The 17,323-nt window shown below is 38.1% G+C and overlaps 3 protein-coding genes across 3 annotated transcripts; 2 read left to right on the top strand and 1 right to left on the bottom strand.

Moving 5' to 3' along the window:
• The first annotated feature begins 145 nt into the window (after positions 1–145).
• Positions 146–11,453, top strand: LOC116293076 (uncharacterized). Its single transcript, XM_031700469.2, has 18 exons — positions 146–423; positions 2,148–2,211; positions 2,288–2,557; positions 3,166–3,190; positions 3,258–3,589; positions 3,671–3,743; positions 3,822–4,055; positions 4,356–4,510; positions 5,077–5,145; positions 5,598–6,481; positions 6,564–6,875; positions 6,944–7,176; positions 7,301–7,412; positions 7,848–8,018; positions 8,376–8,510; positions 8,607–8,750; positions 9,574–9,777; positions 10,176–11,453. Exons 1-18 carry the CDS (start codon positions 349–351, stop codon positions 10,779–10,781), a joined length of 4,098 nt encoding a protein of 1,365 aa, XP_031556329.2. The 5' UTR covers positions 146–348; the 3' UTR covers positions 10,782–11,453.
• Positions 11,438–15,366, bottom strand: LOC116293077 (diphthine methyl ester synthase). Its single transcript, XM_031700470.2, has 8 exons — positions 15,164–15,366; positions 13,765–13,825; positions 13,627–13,690; positions 12,801–12,909; positions 12,586–12,706; positions 12,398–12,437; positions 12,216–12,319; positions 11,438–11,664 (listed from the first exon to the last, which is right to left on the bottom strand). The coding sequence occupies exons 1-8, from the start codon at positions 15,296–15,298 to the stop codon at positions 11,462–11,464; spliced, it is 837 nt and encodes a 278-aa protein (XP_031556330.1). The 5' UTR covers positions 15,299–15,366; the 3' UTR covers positions 11,438–11,461.
• Positions 15,367–15,423: 57 nt separating this feature from the next.
• On the top strand, positions 15,424–17,083 carry LOC116293049 (U3 small nucleolar ribonucleoprotein IMP3). Its single transcript, XM_031700440.2, has one exon. The coding sequence runs from the start codon at positions 15,528–15,530 to the stop codon at positions 16,074–16,076; it is 549 nt and encodes a 182-aa protein (XP_031556300.1). The 5' UTR covers positions 15,424–15,527; the 3' UTR covers positions 16,077–17,083.
• Positions 17,084–17,323: the final 240 nt, after the last annotated feature.

Genomic DNA, 17,323 nt, shown 5'->3' with positions numbered 1-17,323 from the left:
ATTCATCATTATTATTGCGTAGTGTCAATTGCAGAATAATGATTCCAAGTCTAGTCTCATGGTCTGCATTCAGAGTCTCTAGCTATAGTTAGTTAGCCCACTGAATACTAAACGTAGAACTTGAAATCCGACACGCGACGCTGTGTGTGGTCTGGATGATCTGTGCATTCTTAGTAAATAGATCGACAAGACCACATCAAGCCATACATGCTTTAGACCATTGAACTGTTCACAGCGCATTCATTGACTGGTCTGATAGCTCAGTAGCCTAAGACCAGTAAATGATCCATAGATCTATATTTTATCCAGTAACACTTGTAAAACTGTTTTGAGATACACGTGTACATCATGGAGTATTCAGTATTTCTTTCTTTTACTTTGTGCTTCATCACGATACACGGTTGTAAAGGTGCCTCGTCCAAGGTAAGAATGAATATTCTAGTAAAACTACTTATACATGACTTTTATAGTATATAAGTAATAATAATGAATATAACTTTTAAAAATCTCATGCATTTGATCAGTCAGTAGTCTTGCACTTAGCTTTTTAAGGGTCTATTCGAGAACACGGCCGCTCAAAGACAAGACAAAAAAGAGCATGAACATAACGTTCTTTTTGTATCAAATGCGATGTACATATTTGAGTATATTTGTTGTGAAGTGATGAAATACTTAATAGGCCAATATTTTCTTCTTAATTCCTCTTTTACCTTTGATGTCCTTTACGCGCTTGCAACTACGTGGAAAATGTTAAAAATTCAAGTCATAAGAATTTGTAAGATCAATTTGCCTATTCACTTTGTAATTCGCTAACTTTAAGTTTTCTATCCGATAGAATAGATATTACTTAATGTATATAAATTACGGAATCCTCTCATAGTAACTTGGATCGAGCAGAGTTAATATTAACTCTGGATCGAGCGATTGTATTGTATTGTATTCGCTATAGTTTTCTCATTCTGCTTTTGACTTGCATATCTTCGTCAGTATGAGCTAGGCTCATCGTAGTATATTCTTTTGAAGATTGATGTACGATCTTAATCGATAAGTGAAAAAATAGCAATTACCAATCATGATTGTATCGACTTGTGTGGTTTCTATGCGGCGTTCGGACCACCCTACACCTTCAATTGTTTGCATACGGATAAGTGTTAACCAATTACGACTTATATAAACCAACACAATTGATTGATAAGAGCAAACACCTTCAAACAGCCAAACAAAAAGAGATCAAGCATACCATTTAATAGCTAGTTCTAACTCGTTCAACATCACTAATGACCAAACACTACAATTGTAATACCCCCGTATTTACTTAAAAAGCGAACTGTTTTCCTGTGTTTAAGACGGTATGAGTACTTACTGGAATTAGACGTAGCGGACTTGTAGGAGGATCAAGCCATTGTTACTTGATGATACTTGTAAATAGAGTGCACGACATATATCCGTGAAACGAAACCATACTGTGTGAAGAATATTGGATATCTGATTAGAGCAGAACACTGATTGCAATAGATTATTGTTAAGGCCACCCATTAACTTATAAATACAATTTTTAAAGCAAGTTTTATAAGAGGTAGAATAATAAGCTGTGGGCCGGGCTGTGCAAGCACAAATATTTAAAAACAACTGTTTTAGAAGGGACGCATCCAATTTGTTCGCTGAGTGTGTAAATGAGACTGAAGTAAGCCGATTCCGTATCGTAATGAATAGATTAATAACGAGATACAGCAAAACACAAATGTATGCTTTCCTAAAATGCTATGAACCACGTGATTCAGAATAAATATTTCAACTGGAACACCAAGGTGTCGATTGAACTTGTCAAAGATGATCGTATCTTTTCTTTTCTAATGGAATTTTAAGTGACTTAAGGTTAAGATAAAACATCAAAATATCCTTGCCTCCAGGCTATAGGGATTCTTCATTCAACTGATCAATGAAAAAAATCTTTATTCTGCTTCATATCACTTTTAGCTGATACTTCCTTTGAATTAGTGTCATTTTGGTATGTTTGTTTGTTAGTTTGCTTCATGCTTGTCTGTTTGCCTGTTCTTTTGTGCTGGGCTTGCTGGTTTGTCTGTCTTTCTGTCTGTCTATCTGTACATAATGCAATATTTATGTAGTAGTACAATTTAAATCTGCAGGATCACTTACGAAGTAGTATGATAAGTGGTTCTTTTGCCTGGCTGCTGCCTTATCGTCGTCAAGGTAAATACCGCTTCGTAAAAATCTAGACCGTTCCCCGAAGAAAGTCATGTTTGTTATTGTTTGAATTGTTTGATAGGAGGTGGCCCAGAGATCCTGATCAAGACAATATCAACTGGTAAAGGCGTTTCCTTAAGATGTGTTGTAGGCAAACCAAAACCACGAATTAAATGGAAAAAAGATGGCACCACTGTCGTTCAAAGCCTACGAGCAAAAATAAAGCAGTTTGACTGGGGATCGCGCCTGCGTATTAAGAACATCCAACCATCAGATGAGGGAGTTTACAGATGCGTCGCAAAGAATCATCGAGGACAAAAAGTTTCGGCTTCAGCATATGTTAGAGTAAAAGGTAAGTCCTTGTTCTCTGAACATGTATCTGTTGTGCGTGTGTGTAGTAAGAATCATTTAAAGTGCAACTCTGACGAAAATCGCTCAAACTTGGATTCAGCTGAAACTTCCTAAGAATACTCTTTAAAGGTCCAATAATCACTGTATGGAGTGTTTTCTCGATATTCAGGACGAAAGTATGATATTTTTACGATTATTTTTTGGAGTCTGTGACGTCATACACTCAACATCGAACATCGCTCCATACATTTCTTTGTAGTTTATGATCAAAATATCAGTAGTAAAGGGAGAAAGAAATACCCAAACACCCCAAAATATAAATTATAGTCATAATGAATGTGAAATAAGCACATTAGCCACCCTTTGGGCTTCATAGGAATAAAATAAATTAAGGATTTATATACAAAGAAATATATGTAGCAATGTTCGATGTTGAGTGTATGACGTCACAGACTCCAAAAAATAATCGTAAAAATATCATACTTTCGTCCTGAATATCGAGAAAGTATTCTTAGGAAGTTTCAGCTGAATCCAAGTTTGAGCGATTTTCGTCAGAGTAGCACTTTCAATTGTTTTTTTTTTTTTTTTTTTTTTTTTTTTTTTTAATAGGACATAGAAGAAACAAACAACGGAGGTTAGTATAGTCGTTAAGACACTGTTTTAGCATTAACATCTATTAAAAATACGGTCTGTTTCTCAAGGTGTCAGGTGTATAGTGGAAGATTATGTAGTGCTCGTCTGGTCTCACATGGAAAGCTGCAGTATCAAGCTGACAGACGACTAGCGAAGATTGTCAGGGTGTTAAAGAGTTCTCGCTGCCAGAAACAACTTATTGTTTTTCATTGTCAACTAAACTACCCCTCATGCTCTCTGAAGAATAATGACAAGCCACAAACGGTATGCCGCGAAGATTGTAACAAACTAGAAAAGAAATTTTGTCGTCGTGACGTAAGAATATTGGGTCCCCTGTGGTACCAGTCAATTGCTTGTTCGAAGCTACCATGGACTAACTGTCGAAGAGTATTTGATCATGGTAAGCAGCTGGAACGATAACTACGAAGCATGATATTTGTGATTACCGATATACCAGCATATTTCTTCCTTGTATCACCAGGAATCGCTAACCATAAGCATGCGACGAACAAGACTACAGTAAAACCAGGGAAAAAGAATACTGTCCGTCCAAGGTATAAACAATATTTATCTCTTGTATAACATGAGAAATAATTGATCCTCAGCTGTTGGCATATTATTGTTCCTAATAGAAACTCGTGTAAAAGATATCAAGGCGACATCTGCAAAACTTACATGACCGCTGAAGGCCTGGTAACCACCCATGGTCAACAGTCAGAAGTAGAGAGAGGACTAAGGAGAGTATTATCACTTCTGCAAAACTATACCTCAAGCAATTGCAAACGATACCTGCAAAAAGCTCTGTGTTATCACTTGTTTTCACCGTGTTCCACTGGTCCACATCCAACACCTAGACAAATATGCCGGTAACTAGTAATATTATCAATATTGACCATGTTCTTATAAATATGTACATCAATTGCCCTATAACACTATGACGTCACATCAAAACAATCTATTGTTTTAACGCTAAGGATCATGGTCGCCAGAGGGGGCAAAATAGCAGCAACACGAATTAAATCACAATAAAAAATGGTTAAATAGACGGGGAAAGGTGATAACAGATAAATGTTGTACTAAATATCCCGAACGACGAGCTGTGACGTCATAATGTTATAGGTCAATTAGTTCTGGATTAGGGTTAATGGACCTTTTTGTATGCGCAGATTGCAGTGTGAAGTATTACAAGGTCGCATTTGCTCCAAAGAATTTCATCTTGCAAGATTATTGAGTCCTGACAGTAACATCCTGCCTTGGTGCGCAGAACTCCCTGCTCCTCTGGACAACGATGCTCACTCTTGTTTAAGTTTAGGAATAAATGGTAAGACATTCTCTGGTAAAAACCATTTAAGTGAGAAGTAGAAAGGAGATACTACTCTTACGAAATGCCCGATAAATGACCTCAAGCGTCTTCAGTTTATTTGTCTGTCTGTCTGTTCGTCTGTCTGTCTGTCTGTCTGTCCGTCCGTCCGTCTGTCTGTCTGTACATCTGTCTGTCTGTCCATCTGTCTGTCTGTCCGTCCATCTGTCTGTCTGTCCATCTGTCTGTTTCTCTGTCTGTCCGTCTGTCCATCTGTCTGTTTTTCTGTCTGGCTGTTTGTCTGTCTGTCTGTTTGTCCGTCCGTCCGTCCGTCCGTCCGTCCGTCTGTCCGTCTGTCTGGCTGTCTGTCCGTCTGTCTGTCTGACTGTCTATCTGCAAATAATCTCAATCCACAGTAATTCCCTTTAGTATGAGCCCTTTCTTTATCGGTAACATTTGAGAACTTAAAGTATGCAGGGTTTGGTCAGTTGTAAGATAAGGAATCTTCAAGGCATGGTAATGACTGGTGTTCAATGTATTGTGTGATAACAAACTTACACTGAAATGTACGTCTTGTTGTTTTGTAGTGAATGACAATGAAGAAACAACTGATTGGGACAAATGCTCAGCATTCTTGAAAAGAAACGAGAAAAAAAGTGAGTTGTTTAATCGATTTATGTTGTTTGATGTTCTTAATAATGATTTCGAAATTAGTTTGTTAATTAATATTTAACAATTATTCGCCGAAGGCGAAGTGATTATCGGGGAATATTTACCGAGACGCGAGTCTTCGAGGTAAATATTCCCCAATAATCACTGAGGCTGAGGCAAATAATTGTTTTAGTAAAAATACACAGGTGATTCTTTCAAAAAAAGAAGATAAAAGGCATTTTTTTCTGGTAACAGTAACAAAGCGGCTGGCCGCCATTTTGAATTTTCGCTCGAGGTGATTATCGTGTGATAGTGTGAGTTTCTTGACCAATCAGCGCGCGAGATTTTCTATAATCGCCTGCGTATTTTTACTAAAAAAATATTCTACATGTCTTCGGTAATTTGTTACCTTATTTGGATTGATATCAATTATCGAATTTTTGTATTTAACCAATAGAATTCCGATCTACTGTGATGTCACCATGGTTGGATAAACACCAGTGGTGTAAGAAAGAGAATATAACCCTTCCGCTAAGGCCACACCATTCCAACATATCAAAAAGTGTCAGGAAACTATTTCCAAGAAGTAATTTCTCCAGTACTAGCACATCAGTTTTAAACCATCAAATCGTGCTATGCTTTGAAACTCTCGTCAAACTAAAAACACTTGTCTTAAGTTGGGATCATTACCATATTTCGTTACCATTACCTCACCTACAAATTCCATTGTCTACCATCCAAGTACCGGGAGTTATTTTAGGCCACGTGTCTTCAAATATCGACACTGTTCTTGTTCCACTTGGGTCAGCAGTAGCTTACAGAGTCCACGAGAAGATTCTTCTTGAGAACGTTACTTTCTACTATCGCTACCAATCTACCAGGGGATCATTCATTGCTAAGGGTCATTATCGACTTTGCGAGACAATTTTCGAGGTGTCCATGGAAACATTAGAGAATGGCGCTGTCAAACTAATCGGAAATTCAAGCTCTCCTCTTGATGTAAATACAATTGAACGAGTATTTGGATTAGCTACGCCTACTACGCTGATCCAAGATGCGATCAGAAAATCAGAGTTACTGATCATGCGCATTATGTCCCCGTCCATGCAAATCTACGTCGACAGAGACGTAGCTGCTGTGAAGTTTGCTGGCCAGTCATTTTGGGTGTCTGACGGGCATTCTACTTTCCTTGAGTTTTATGGCGGTAACCTACATCAGGCAAACGTCCTGGTGGCTTCCCTAATAAGCGAAAGTCTAACTTTTGGTAAAGTTCTTCGAACATTCACTGGAATAGAACTACCATTACTTGACTGGAACAAAGTAACAAGTAATCAGAGCCGTGTAAGTGTAAAGCAAACAAGTCACTGTTTTGCATGTTTACTCAGTATATACAGTAAACTAATCTAGCTGACCTCTCCGTTAGGTTGGTGTTTTGCTCTCAACTTCAGACTTCAATTCGACTCACGCCAAAATGTTCCGTATAACGGGAGAACCTCTGTCCACAGTGCTTGCTGGCTCGATTCCTGCTGGACTGACGATCATGTCTCAAACACGTGTGCCTGGCAATTGTAACGGTGTTAAGATGTGCGAGATAGTCAAAGCGGCATTTGGTCAAGATAGCCTGTTTCAAATGAAAACGACATGCAAAGAAGATCAAGTACTGTTTGATATGACCTTCGAAAACGTCTCCCATGATGCACTGGTGGCTTACAAATCAATTAAAGTTTCGCTCAAAGTACGTACTCTTTAGTATTATATAACGATAAACACATACTGATAAATATATGTTACTGTCATGATTAGGTGGTAAATGGTAACATGAGCTACCTTGACGTAGACCCTTCAATCCCCTTCCATGCCAGTGGATACATTCATATGGTAGGCAGAGATGGCGAAGAAGAAAATAAACTTCATTTTACGGGAATGCTGGAGTATAGCGGAATCTGGGCCAAGCTGATAGGACAGTTAGATGTCGATCAGCACTGGAAACCAGCATTCAACATTCCATATTTAGCATTCAAAAATATGCATGCAAGGTACGTATTAAAAATATACAGTGAACATGGTGCCTCCCAGTGGATATAGGAACAACTAATTCGTACTGAGGGCCACTTCAAACCATGTTTTAATCATGTCTGTATGCCTTTTTCCACCATGCAGTTTTACTGTTCCAACGGATACAATCAACTCCACGCCAGATCATAGCATCAGTACGAGTGCGGACTTTGAATTTGGGGTAGGATGTTCACCAGCCGAAAGCTCCATAAAGAAGGTATTTCATGTTATTGACATTGAAGATAATGTAATTGTTATGCTAGTCGTGATAAGTGGTGGTCGTGATAGGTGGTGATCGTGATAGGTGGTGGTCGTGATAGGTGGTGGTCGTGATAGGCGGTGGTCGTGATAGGCGGTGGTCGTGATAGGTGTTGGTCGTGATAGGTGGTGGTCGTGATAGGTGGTGGTCGTGATAGGCGGTGGTCGTGATAGGCGGTGGTCGTGATAGGCGGTGGTCGTGATAGGTGGTGGTCGTGATAGGTGTTGGTCGTGATAGGTGGTGGTCGTGATAGGTGGTGGTCGTGATAGGTGGTGGTCGTGATAGGTGGTGGTCGTGATAGGCGGTGGTCGTGATAGGTGGTGGTCGTGATAGGTGGTGGTCGTGATAGGTGGTGTTGATGTTGGAATTTATAGTGATATGTTATTATTGCAGGATGGCTGTATCACCGGGCAGATATTCTTGGGATTGTCACAAGATATTAGAGAGCATTATTTCTATGGATCTGTAGGATCAGTTAGTCTGCAGCAGTTGCTGGAGGCATGTGGTTTAAACGTACAGCTTCCCACTGCTGTGGCAAACACTGGATTCCCCTCGGGTCTAAAGGTAAATTTGACTTACATCTTAACCTTCAAAGGAGAATACAAAAGGATGGATAGTTTATTCACTTACTAACATAATTTATAGAGTGGAAAACTAGTGAAAACTAGTGTAAACTGCGTCGGTGTTTTTAGTAAAACAGTTGATAGATAGATAATTTGTAACACCGTATGGTATGTAAAAATGAAACTGACGTTTCGGACGTTAGTCCTTCATCGGTTTACTCCGATGAAGGACTAACGTCCGAAACGTCAGTTTCATTTTTACATACCATACGGTGTTACAAATTATCTATCTATCAACTAATTTATAGAGTGTTATCTCAAGATAGGATATAAATGTTTTCTTATTGCCTTGATGCAGATATCAATAGCCCGTAAAATACATGATGTTGGTTTAGAAGGTAGTCCTTTCATCAGGCCTGGTCTTGAAATGAGTGGTACAATGAACTTGTTCGGGATAGAGACAGATGCATCTGTTTCTCTTCTTCCTACAATGGTATGTGCCGGTTTACAGCAGAAACATCTAATCATTGCTTTATTTTAATTTTTTATGACTGAAATTTTGTTCATTTTGGTTATCTTGTATGTTTAGTTTTTAATCGATGCTGAACTAGATGGATTGGGCATGAAAATACCTGATGAGTCAAGTCCTTCAGAGAATGTACTACGGCACGATAAGGAGTACAGACCAGTGGTGTACATCAAAACTCGATTAAATCCTGTTGCATTCCTAAAGGTATAGACTTATACACCCTGCATATTACCTGATATAACTACTAATATGAGAAATACATACAAAATGTATACAAGGACTGTTTGGCGTAGTTTAGCAACATAGATTCAAAATTAATACGCTTAAACAGCGCTTAAAAATACATTTATCAGACATTTCGAGGCTACTCTTCTTCTTCAGAGTAAATTTCTTCAACTGTTAAAAGATGTGGGGGGTACTACCACCCCAACTTGGGTAGCGGTGTGCCGCCAGGACCTCAAAACCCTGACCCTATCCCAGACCTAAAATTTTGATTTTACGTACCCTACCCCAGACTAAAACTAAGAATTGTACACCCTATCCCAGACTAAAAGACGGAAATGACGGTTTTTCAATAGATTGCAATCAATATTTACTAAAATTTTTATTGTTTTTGTGCCGGCAGAAAGCGTAGCCTATTCGCCAGACAAAAATGACCAAATCGTTAACCCTATCCCAGACAAAATGTCAAAAAATGATACCCTACCCCAGACCCAAAAGCCGAAAAACCATACCCTAAAGGGCGGCACGTACCCGTATAGCAAATATAGGGGAGTACCCCCCCCCCCCCCCCCGGGGGCACACACACTAACACAGGTCTGTGAAAATTTAAAGTCAACAATGGGCATATGGATCATTATGATCCACGCGTGGAGTAAATTAGGTTGTAAAGTTCTATGTCGGAAAATTAGCTGTTCCTCTTTCTTGCATCTGGTTCTAGTATTCCAGCGCCCAGAGCAAAAGACTGACACTAGCATGTCGTTCATACAGTACTAATACTAATACTCTTTTGAACTCCATTATCCAGGTACATATCGACACATACTCCCGTATCTTTGGCGTATTCGATGACATTAGTGTTTTGATAAGTCGCCAAATGACACAAATCAAGATGGTGGCGGAAATCCATAGGTCAATACATGCGCATGTGTATTTGATGTCTAACAAAAGCAAACAAGGCAATACCACACATCTCAAGGCTAAGATCATATTCAAAAATCAACTCTCAAAGGTTCGTACAATTCAGATACTCAAATTAAATTCAACATTGTTGGGCACACAGAGAGCTCCATGCCTTGTAACTGGTCGCCACAATAACAGGTGTCTTATTAATATAAGGTCAATTACAAACAAACCATTGCTGGCTAACATGATAAGCTATAAGTGGTAAAGCTAGCTCTTAAAGTTATATATCTATACATAGTGAATAGATTTCCCTCCGCTATAATCTATAGTATATAAAACAGCACAAGTGTCTTTTCTGTCGTGAAAAACAATGCATGCGTGTTTTTTTTAAATCTTTTAGCTGATGGATTAGCCACACCCACATAACGGCAGTTTGTCATTATTGGTGTTGATTTGTCTATATGATCTTCGACTCCTTGCTGATAACTATGTTTTTTATTGCAGCTGACTCGTCTTGCCTCTAAACATGTGATCACTATGCTTGAGGTTGAAATGTCGCAACTCAAAGTTGCAGAAAAAGAAGTGGAACGGCAATCAAAGGAATGCGGAAAAGCAACAAAGAGCGCTTGTTCTGGATGTTTAAGTGACAGTAGTTGCCTCGTAATGTTATCACAATGTACACAACAAAAAACAAACCTTCATTATCTTTGTCAACGCACGTTACGTGACCACTGCAAACAAGCTAATGATACATGTCAAGATGTGTGCACAAAGCTGGCTTCTTACTCAAATGATTCATGCTTAGCTTATCACAACGCTGCAAAAGCCTTACAAAAACTGCAACTCAGTCTTCAATGGGTTCGTCAGGCACGTTTTCTGATTGCAGGACGCTTGTTTAATATTCACAGCATCTCATTTGAGGCTCAAGTGTTTTCCAGTGACTTCATGAATACTGTTGTAGACACTACCTTTGATGTTACCATATTTGGACAGAGAAACCTATTAACAGGACTACAGCTACATTTGGATTCCTTTTCGAAATTAGCAGCTGAAATTGCCAAACAAGCTGTCATGTGGTATGACAAGCGCCATCGCCTCCATAGCAACTAATCGCTTTACTAGACTGGCATGGAGTGTTCAGCAGTAAATCAGATGAGTGGGACTAGAGTTACTTGTATAGTTAAGCAATAAGTGTTATCAGTTGGACCATTTACCCAACAACCACAATAATCACGGTGGAGGAGGTAGAATGTATAATACTTCACTGACCTAACTGGTTATGTTCTTATCATGCTGTCTTGATTTGTTTGGCATTTTGCCTTAGAAAATGGCTTTAGCAGAACTGATGTAAGTCCTTTGAACATGATACATGTGGAATACATCATCCAGATTGTATGGATGCACAGTATCCAGACCTTATGAAAGCATGTCGAAGAAAATCATAAAAATAAACAAAGAAAAAATATAAAAGAAATTTACTGCACTCTCGCTTTGCTACTAAATATATACTAACTCTGCAAGTACTTGCTGCTCTACATCTGTAAGCTTGATTATACTTAATAAAAAAGTGCTTACGACCTAGAGTAGAATAGCTACTAGCTTCCACATAAAAGTGCCTTGCTGGTGTACTGATTAACTAGCATGAACAGTGCTATGTGTGTAAATAGCATTGTTGATGCAACACCACTAGAAATTGAATGACTCCTGGATTCTTTGTCAGAACTGTTATAAACATGAGCATTCGGCAAATCAATTTGATCAATAAATATCGTAACCAATGTATTTTTATTCTAAGTTTCATCTGTATTGATATCAACAGCAAATCTATATAGCATTTCTTTCTCGAGAAAATGCATTTCCCCAGGAACTACCAGGGAATGTAATGGAGGTCCAAGGTCATGTGATAACAAGCTTTTCATTGTCCCAAAGACTACTTGTTGCTCATTGCTCCCTATACGGGCCAATCCCACTGCAAGTGTAGTTTCATCATATGCTACAACAGTTTAAGTTTAAAAGCAAATCAGAATTCATACACACTAAAATAGAGCAAGGAAACCAGCAATCATTGGCATGCTTACTAGATTCCACTTTGCATTTGTGGGTAATGTAAAAGGTATTATAAAATAACGGTTATAAAACTCAAATTCTGATTGACGGGAGAGCATGCTTTATGAGAGCACACAGCATGCGTGCTCACTTTCAGTTCCGTCATTCCTATCTAAAATAATGGTTAGTGTAATTTGTATTTAATAAAAGAGAAAAAAACTTGCTTGCTGTGCTGTGTGGAGTTATAAAGTACTTGGGGATTGGCTGAACACTCGAGAAGTGTCGTGCTTCTCCTAACACTTCTCTTGTGTTCTGTCAAACACTTCTCTTGTGTTCTGTCAAACACTTCTCTTGTGTTCTGTCAAACACTTCTCTTGTGTTCTGTCAAACACTTCTCTTGTGTTCTGTCAACCCCAGCATGCTAAATAACTGAACACAGCACACTCACACGTTTTCTATTTCAGCTGCATGGTGAGAAGGTATTAGTCAATGATTTACCTGCTTCTTCCTTATTCAGATTGCGAAGTTTTGGAACTTCAAGTAATTGTTTGACAGCTTCACTAACAGTCATATAGCGTGGAGGTTCATATATTTTCCGTCCTCTATTGTACCAATAACAAAAAAATAATAGATAAATATACAAAAACCAAGTTTGCTAACAAGTAAGTTGGTCATCATACCTCATCAGATTCTCAACACTTTGTTCTTTGACTTTAATATCTGATAAACAAAAAATTATAAATTTATAAATTTAAACTTGCTAAAATAACCCTTTGTGGCCTTTTTAATGTCTTCATTATGTGTAGCTATTTAACATGAACAACATTGCTTTTCTAATACAAGTACCAAATAGTTAATATTTACTTACCCAATAAACAAAGAGTATGAAGTCCTCTCTTTCTGTTAGCTGCTATTTTGTCATAAAAACTGTCAGGCTTCCAATCATCTGTCCAAAAAACAATAGAAACGGTCTCTCCATAATTGTATAGCTAAAAAAGAAAAAGAAAGAATGAAAAAAGTGTTGGGGGAATAATAATTCAAGAAATAGCGAAACATACATGCATAAGAAGCACAATGATTTACCTGTAAACCACAGCATCCAACAGCATTCAATATTGATGCATTATGCAGTACCTTATATGGAATGTTTTGTTCACGAGCCCTAATGACAAGGTCAGTGTGTGTGGTGGCCCTGTAATTAATGAAAGTCATCATTCTATCATTATTTATTATTACAGTAATCATAAAAGGGTAAAATATATAATAATATAATAATATAATAGTATAATAATAATATTTATAATGCGCATATTTCATGTGGATATGTTCATATCATACACCGTGAAAAAATGAAAAAACTTACTGATGTTTCAGAAGCTAGTCCTTCGTCAGATTAAAAGGATGAAGGACTAGCGTCTGAAATAACAGTAAGTTTTTTCATCTTTTTACGGTGTATAATTTACCCTTTTATCATTACTGTTTCATTAGAAACACCCACGCAGCTCACACTAGTTTTTAGCTAATTATCTCTTCTTATTTATTATTATAGTAACAGTAGCGCTGGTGGTAGTGGGAGTAGAAGTGCAAGTGGTGGTGCTGGTACTAGTGGTAGCATGCAGTATGTTGTAGTATTTTTGGTAGTGGTACTGCTAGCAACAGTAGCGGTAGTGTTGGTGATAGTCATGGTGGCGGTGGCGGTGGCAGTGGCGGTGGTTCAAGCTTGGTTTTCACTTGCTGAAATAGAGTTGGAAGCATTTCATGCATGAAATTAAGTGAAAACCTTCAATTCATTCCAATTTTGCATTTGATGTGCTTCTGACTGATTGTTATAAGCTGCTTCTAACTCTGACTCTATTTATGTCACAAGTGAAAACAGGCTTTAGCGGTTCATTGAAGTTATGCAACTCACCCAAATGGATCTCCAACTACGAGAAATGCAACATCTTCGGATTTTGCATCTTGAAGGATAATATCTAAAAAAGTCCGCAACACTAACAAGGTTAAGTTGATAATTACAACTAAGATTTGACTTGCATTTCACAAATACCTGCTTGTTGCTCTACTAGTTCCCTATCAGCCAATATCACTTCACGGCCATATAACTCTTCCTAAAATAAATAAAAACGTGCAGTTTCCATAAAGTTTGAAAATATCTTTTACATAAAGCAAAACGGATTCAATATTCAGAGGTAAAATTCTACGTAGCTGTGTGTGCTATAGATTGATTGAGCTGTTTGTAATTATCCATATTTAGTGTCGTCATCATCATTTATTATGTAAATATATAAATTCACACCCTGTTCCAGAGCAAGATCGCTGATAACCTTACCCTGTTCAGGTTTTGCGAAAATAGATTCCCTGTCCCAGAGCGAGTGAGATTTCACATACCCTGTTCCAGAGTAGAATCGCTGAAAACCATACTCTGTGTGGTGGCATGTACCCATATAGCAAATATAGGGGAGTACCCCCCCTTCCCCCCAGGGCTATGAGTCAATATCCCATGAGGCCGAAGGCAGAATGGGCTACATTAGACAGATTCACACGTTTTCATTTTTTCCCTACATTTCACTTTACTTTTTACAAACCTTCTCACCAAAGACAAGTATTCTTATTTTTATCTACCACTTGGATATCTTTTGCGATTCCTTTTCATTGATTTTAAAGAATTTTCAATGGTCAACTGACATTTTACATTTGCTTCAGAATAGGCCATGAGGACTAATTAGGACACCTGTATTATAGAATCATAATACTACCACTACCAGACTCCCTTGCACACTTTCTTCCATTCAGTTAATTGTCTTACTATTCTCATGAGGAAATACAAATTTGAATGAGAAAGAAATTTTGAGAAGCATTTTGGAAGTGGTAGTGAAATGACACCATCATGCAAACTGACTATAGTTGTAGTCAAATCCAACTAGTGGATCAGAGATATAGACCTCTTGGGGGTGGATTCTTTCATGTGTAAATATTATAAAATGTTTATCAAAAAAGAACAATTCTCAAGGGAATGTCATGTGGTCTGAAATGGGCAGTTTCACGGCATATGAAGGTAAAGAGGTTGATTAAAGATAAATTACATGTTTTTGGTATTTAAAACTCACTTCTCTACTAGTTGGCTACTAGTGACATAAGGATCGTAATCATAAACATAATCGTAAGAGTGTTATGTCGCTTATTTTGTAGTGGGGATACACTGAAACATAAACATGTCCTGCCCTTTAAAGACCGACATAAACATAAGAAAATAGGTGAGCATGTTCTTATGATTATGATTATGATTATGATTATGTCGGCAGGTTAGGTTTATGGTTATGATCCAATATGTCACTAGTGCATTCCAAGCCTAACCTACAACTTTAATATAGCCTAGTAGTAGCTCATCCAATCAGAACACAGCATTGAAGATACACTAGTTTGTCTTTGACTATGAGTAAACTTACCAGTGCAAGCTTGTCGACTGAGAGAATTGATGTATAGGCCTCGAGAAAAACCGATTTTGCTTTCTTTACCACTTCAAGACCTCTGACACTTATATCTTTGGCATCACCTAATCCTAATCCAATCAGGTAAAGCATGACTGTATAATATTATGGATAACTAATAATATATTATAGTATTATGTATGTTACATCTGCACGTGTGATTCTTTACTCTGGTCAGCGGTGTTTCTAGTGCTCAGTCTCTTTGGATGATCGAAGGATCTAACATGGCGTCCTACACGTGCTATAGTCTGTAGTCTGTGTTTCTCCTGGATTTTTAGGAGTATTCAAACAAATACTACAAGAATAGGTAGGAGAATCCAATATGGTACGAAAACTAAAATATCATGAACAAAAGCTTTTGAAAAAAGTTGATTTTATATCGTGGAAAAGCGACAACAACTTGAGAGAAGTTAAGATTCTTCGTAAATACCACATTCAAAAGAGAGAAGACTACACTAAATACAACAAATTAAGCGGGATAGTCAAGTCTTTGGCTAACAAGATAAAGGATCTTGATGCTAAGGATCCATTTCGTATAGAAGCAACCGATCAACTTCTAGAGAAACTTTATAACATGGGTTTAATAACCAGCAAGAAAGGTCTTGTACAATGCGAAAAAGTTAATACCTCGTCATTTTGTCGACGAAGATTGCCGGTAATAATGGTGAATCTGAGAATGGCACAAGCCATAAAAGATGCAGTAAAGTACATCGAACAGGGACACATACGAGTAGGTCCAGAAGTCGTTACGGATCCTGCATTTTTAGTGTCTAGAAGTATGGAGGACTTTGTGACCTGGACAGACACTTCAAAGATAAGAAAACATGTGATGGAATACAATGACTTGAGAGATGACTTTGACTTCACTTAATATAACACCACTAATTTGATCTTTATGAACTACTGATTTGTAAAGTTAATTGAATTTTGGTTGTTGTAAGGGACCGTTCGTTTATTAGGTCAGGGGAGAATGGTGGTTTTCATTGGAGGGATGCTTTTGAAAAGTACCCCCCCTGTTTATATATTCACCCCACTATTTTTCTTAAAAAGTTTACCCCCCCCCCCTTTTTATTCATCAAAAACAAAGTTTACCCCCTCAAATTACTTTTTTTTCCAAAATATGCCCCGACCCCAATTTTCAAAAACCACCAACCCCACCCCCTGCGACGTAATGAGCAAACAGTCCCTTGAATGCTTGGGTAGCTAGCTTGCATGTTTGACTCTTTGTTGTTTACAGCTCACCCTTGTAAAACCTAACACATTAAATTTATCTATTAATGATAATAATATCTTTATTTAAGAAAACAACACGAAATAATTTAGAAACACTAATGAACTTGGGCAGGGCCTCACACCTGTTAGTTAGCCATAGTCTATCTTGAATCAGCCCTGAGGTTGTTTCAGGATTCGATCTGTGAGTTAGTTTAGCCCTGACGTAGATCAGCCCAGAAGTTGTTAAAGGGTTTGATCTGTGAGTTAGCACTGTGCCCTAACTTAGATCTGCCCAGAGGTTGTTTTAGCAGGGTCCTGAAGGGGGCCCTAATCCCATTTCCCAGCCCTCATTTTGACCAAATCCCATAGCATGTTTTTCCCAGCGTATGTTTTGCTCAAATCTCAATCCCATTCCCAGTTTTGATTGTTTATTTTGTTTGTAAATTCCATTCCCGGTGCATAAAATCCCATTTTTCGAGCCCCAAGAAGGCAAATCCCATCTCCCATTTTACCCCTGCAGGATGACTCTAGGACCCTCTTTTAGGGTATCAATGAAATTTGAAGGATTCTGATATTTTTTATACATCTTGTTTTGAGGCCAAAATGTGCAATATTTATCATTTTCTCATATTTACTTTTTTATTAGGCTGCATTCATAATGCATGGCAGAGGGGAGGGGAGGGGGGCAAGTAAAATGTCCAGAATGATTCTTAACACCCCCCCCCCCTTAAAAGTCATGCAAAAAAATATGATCCCCCCTAAGCAAGGCTTGTAGCTTCTTCCAAAAATTGTGCATCCCCCCATTTTTCTGATAAAAAATTGCCTATCCCCCCTTTTTCCTACCAAAATTTTCCCGATGCCCCCTCAATTTCACCTGCCCCCCCCCCCCCCCCCCCCTCTGCCATA

Source organism: Actinia tenebrosa, unplaced genomic scaffold, assembly GCF_029948245.1.
Source record: "Actinia tenebrosa isolate PJP-AT-01 unplaced genomic scaffold, QUT_ActTen_1.0 PGA_scaffold15__27_contigs__length_11533743, whole genome shotgun sequence".
Taxonomy (NCBI): domain Eukaryota; kingdom Metazoa; phylum Cnidaria; class Anthozoa; order Actiniaria; family Actiniidae; genus Actinia; species Actinia tenebrosa.
This window is presented reverse-complemented; position numbering and strand designations above follow the sequence as displayed.

Coding starts and splice junctions, on each gene's coding strand:
- LOC116293077 (XM_031700470.2), bottom strand. CDS start 15,298: ATGCTTTACCTGATTGGATTAGGATTAGGTGATGCCAAAGATATAAGT. Junction 13,691..13,764: donor ACTAGTAGAGCAACAAGCAG/GTATTTGTGAAA, acceptor GGACTTTTTTAG/ATATTATCCTTCAAGATGCA. Junction 12,910..13,626: donor GTAGTTGGAGATCCATTTGG/GTGAGTTGCATA, acceptor CATTAATTACAG/GGCCACCACACACACTGACC.
- LOC116293076 (XM_031700469.2), top strand. CDS start 349: ATGGAGTATTCAGTATTTCTTTCTTTTACTTTGTGCTTCATCACGATA. Junction 5,146..5,597: donor GAAAAGAAACGAGAAAAAAA/GTGAGTTGTTTA, acceptor TTTAACCAATAG/AATTCCGATCTACTGTGATG. Junction 8,511..8,606: donor TTTCTCTTCTTCCTACAATG/GTATGTGCCGGT, acceptor TTGTATGTTTAG/TTTTTAATCGATGCTGAACT.
- LOC116293049 (XM_031700440.2), top strand. CDS start 15,528: ATGGTACGAAAACTAAAATATCATGAACAAAAGCTTTTGAAAAAAGTT.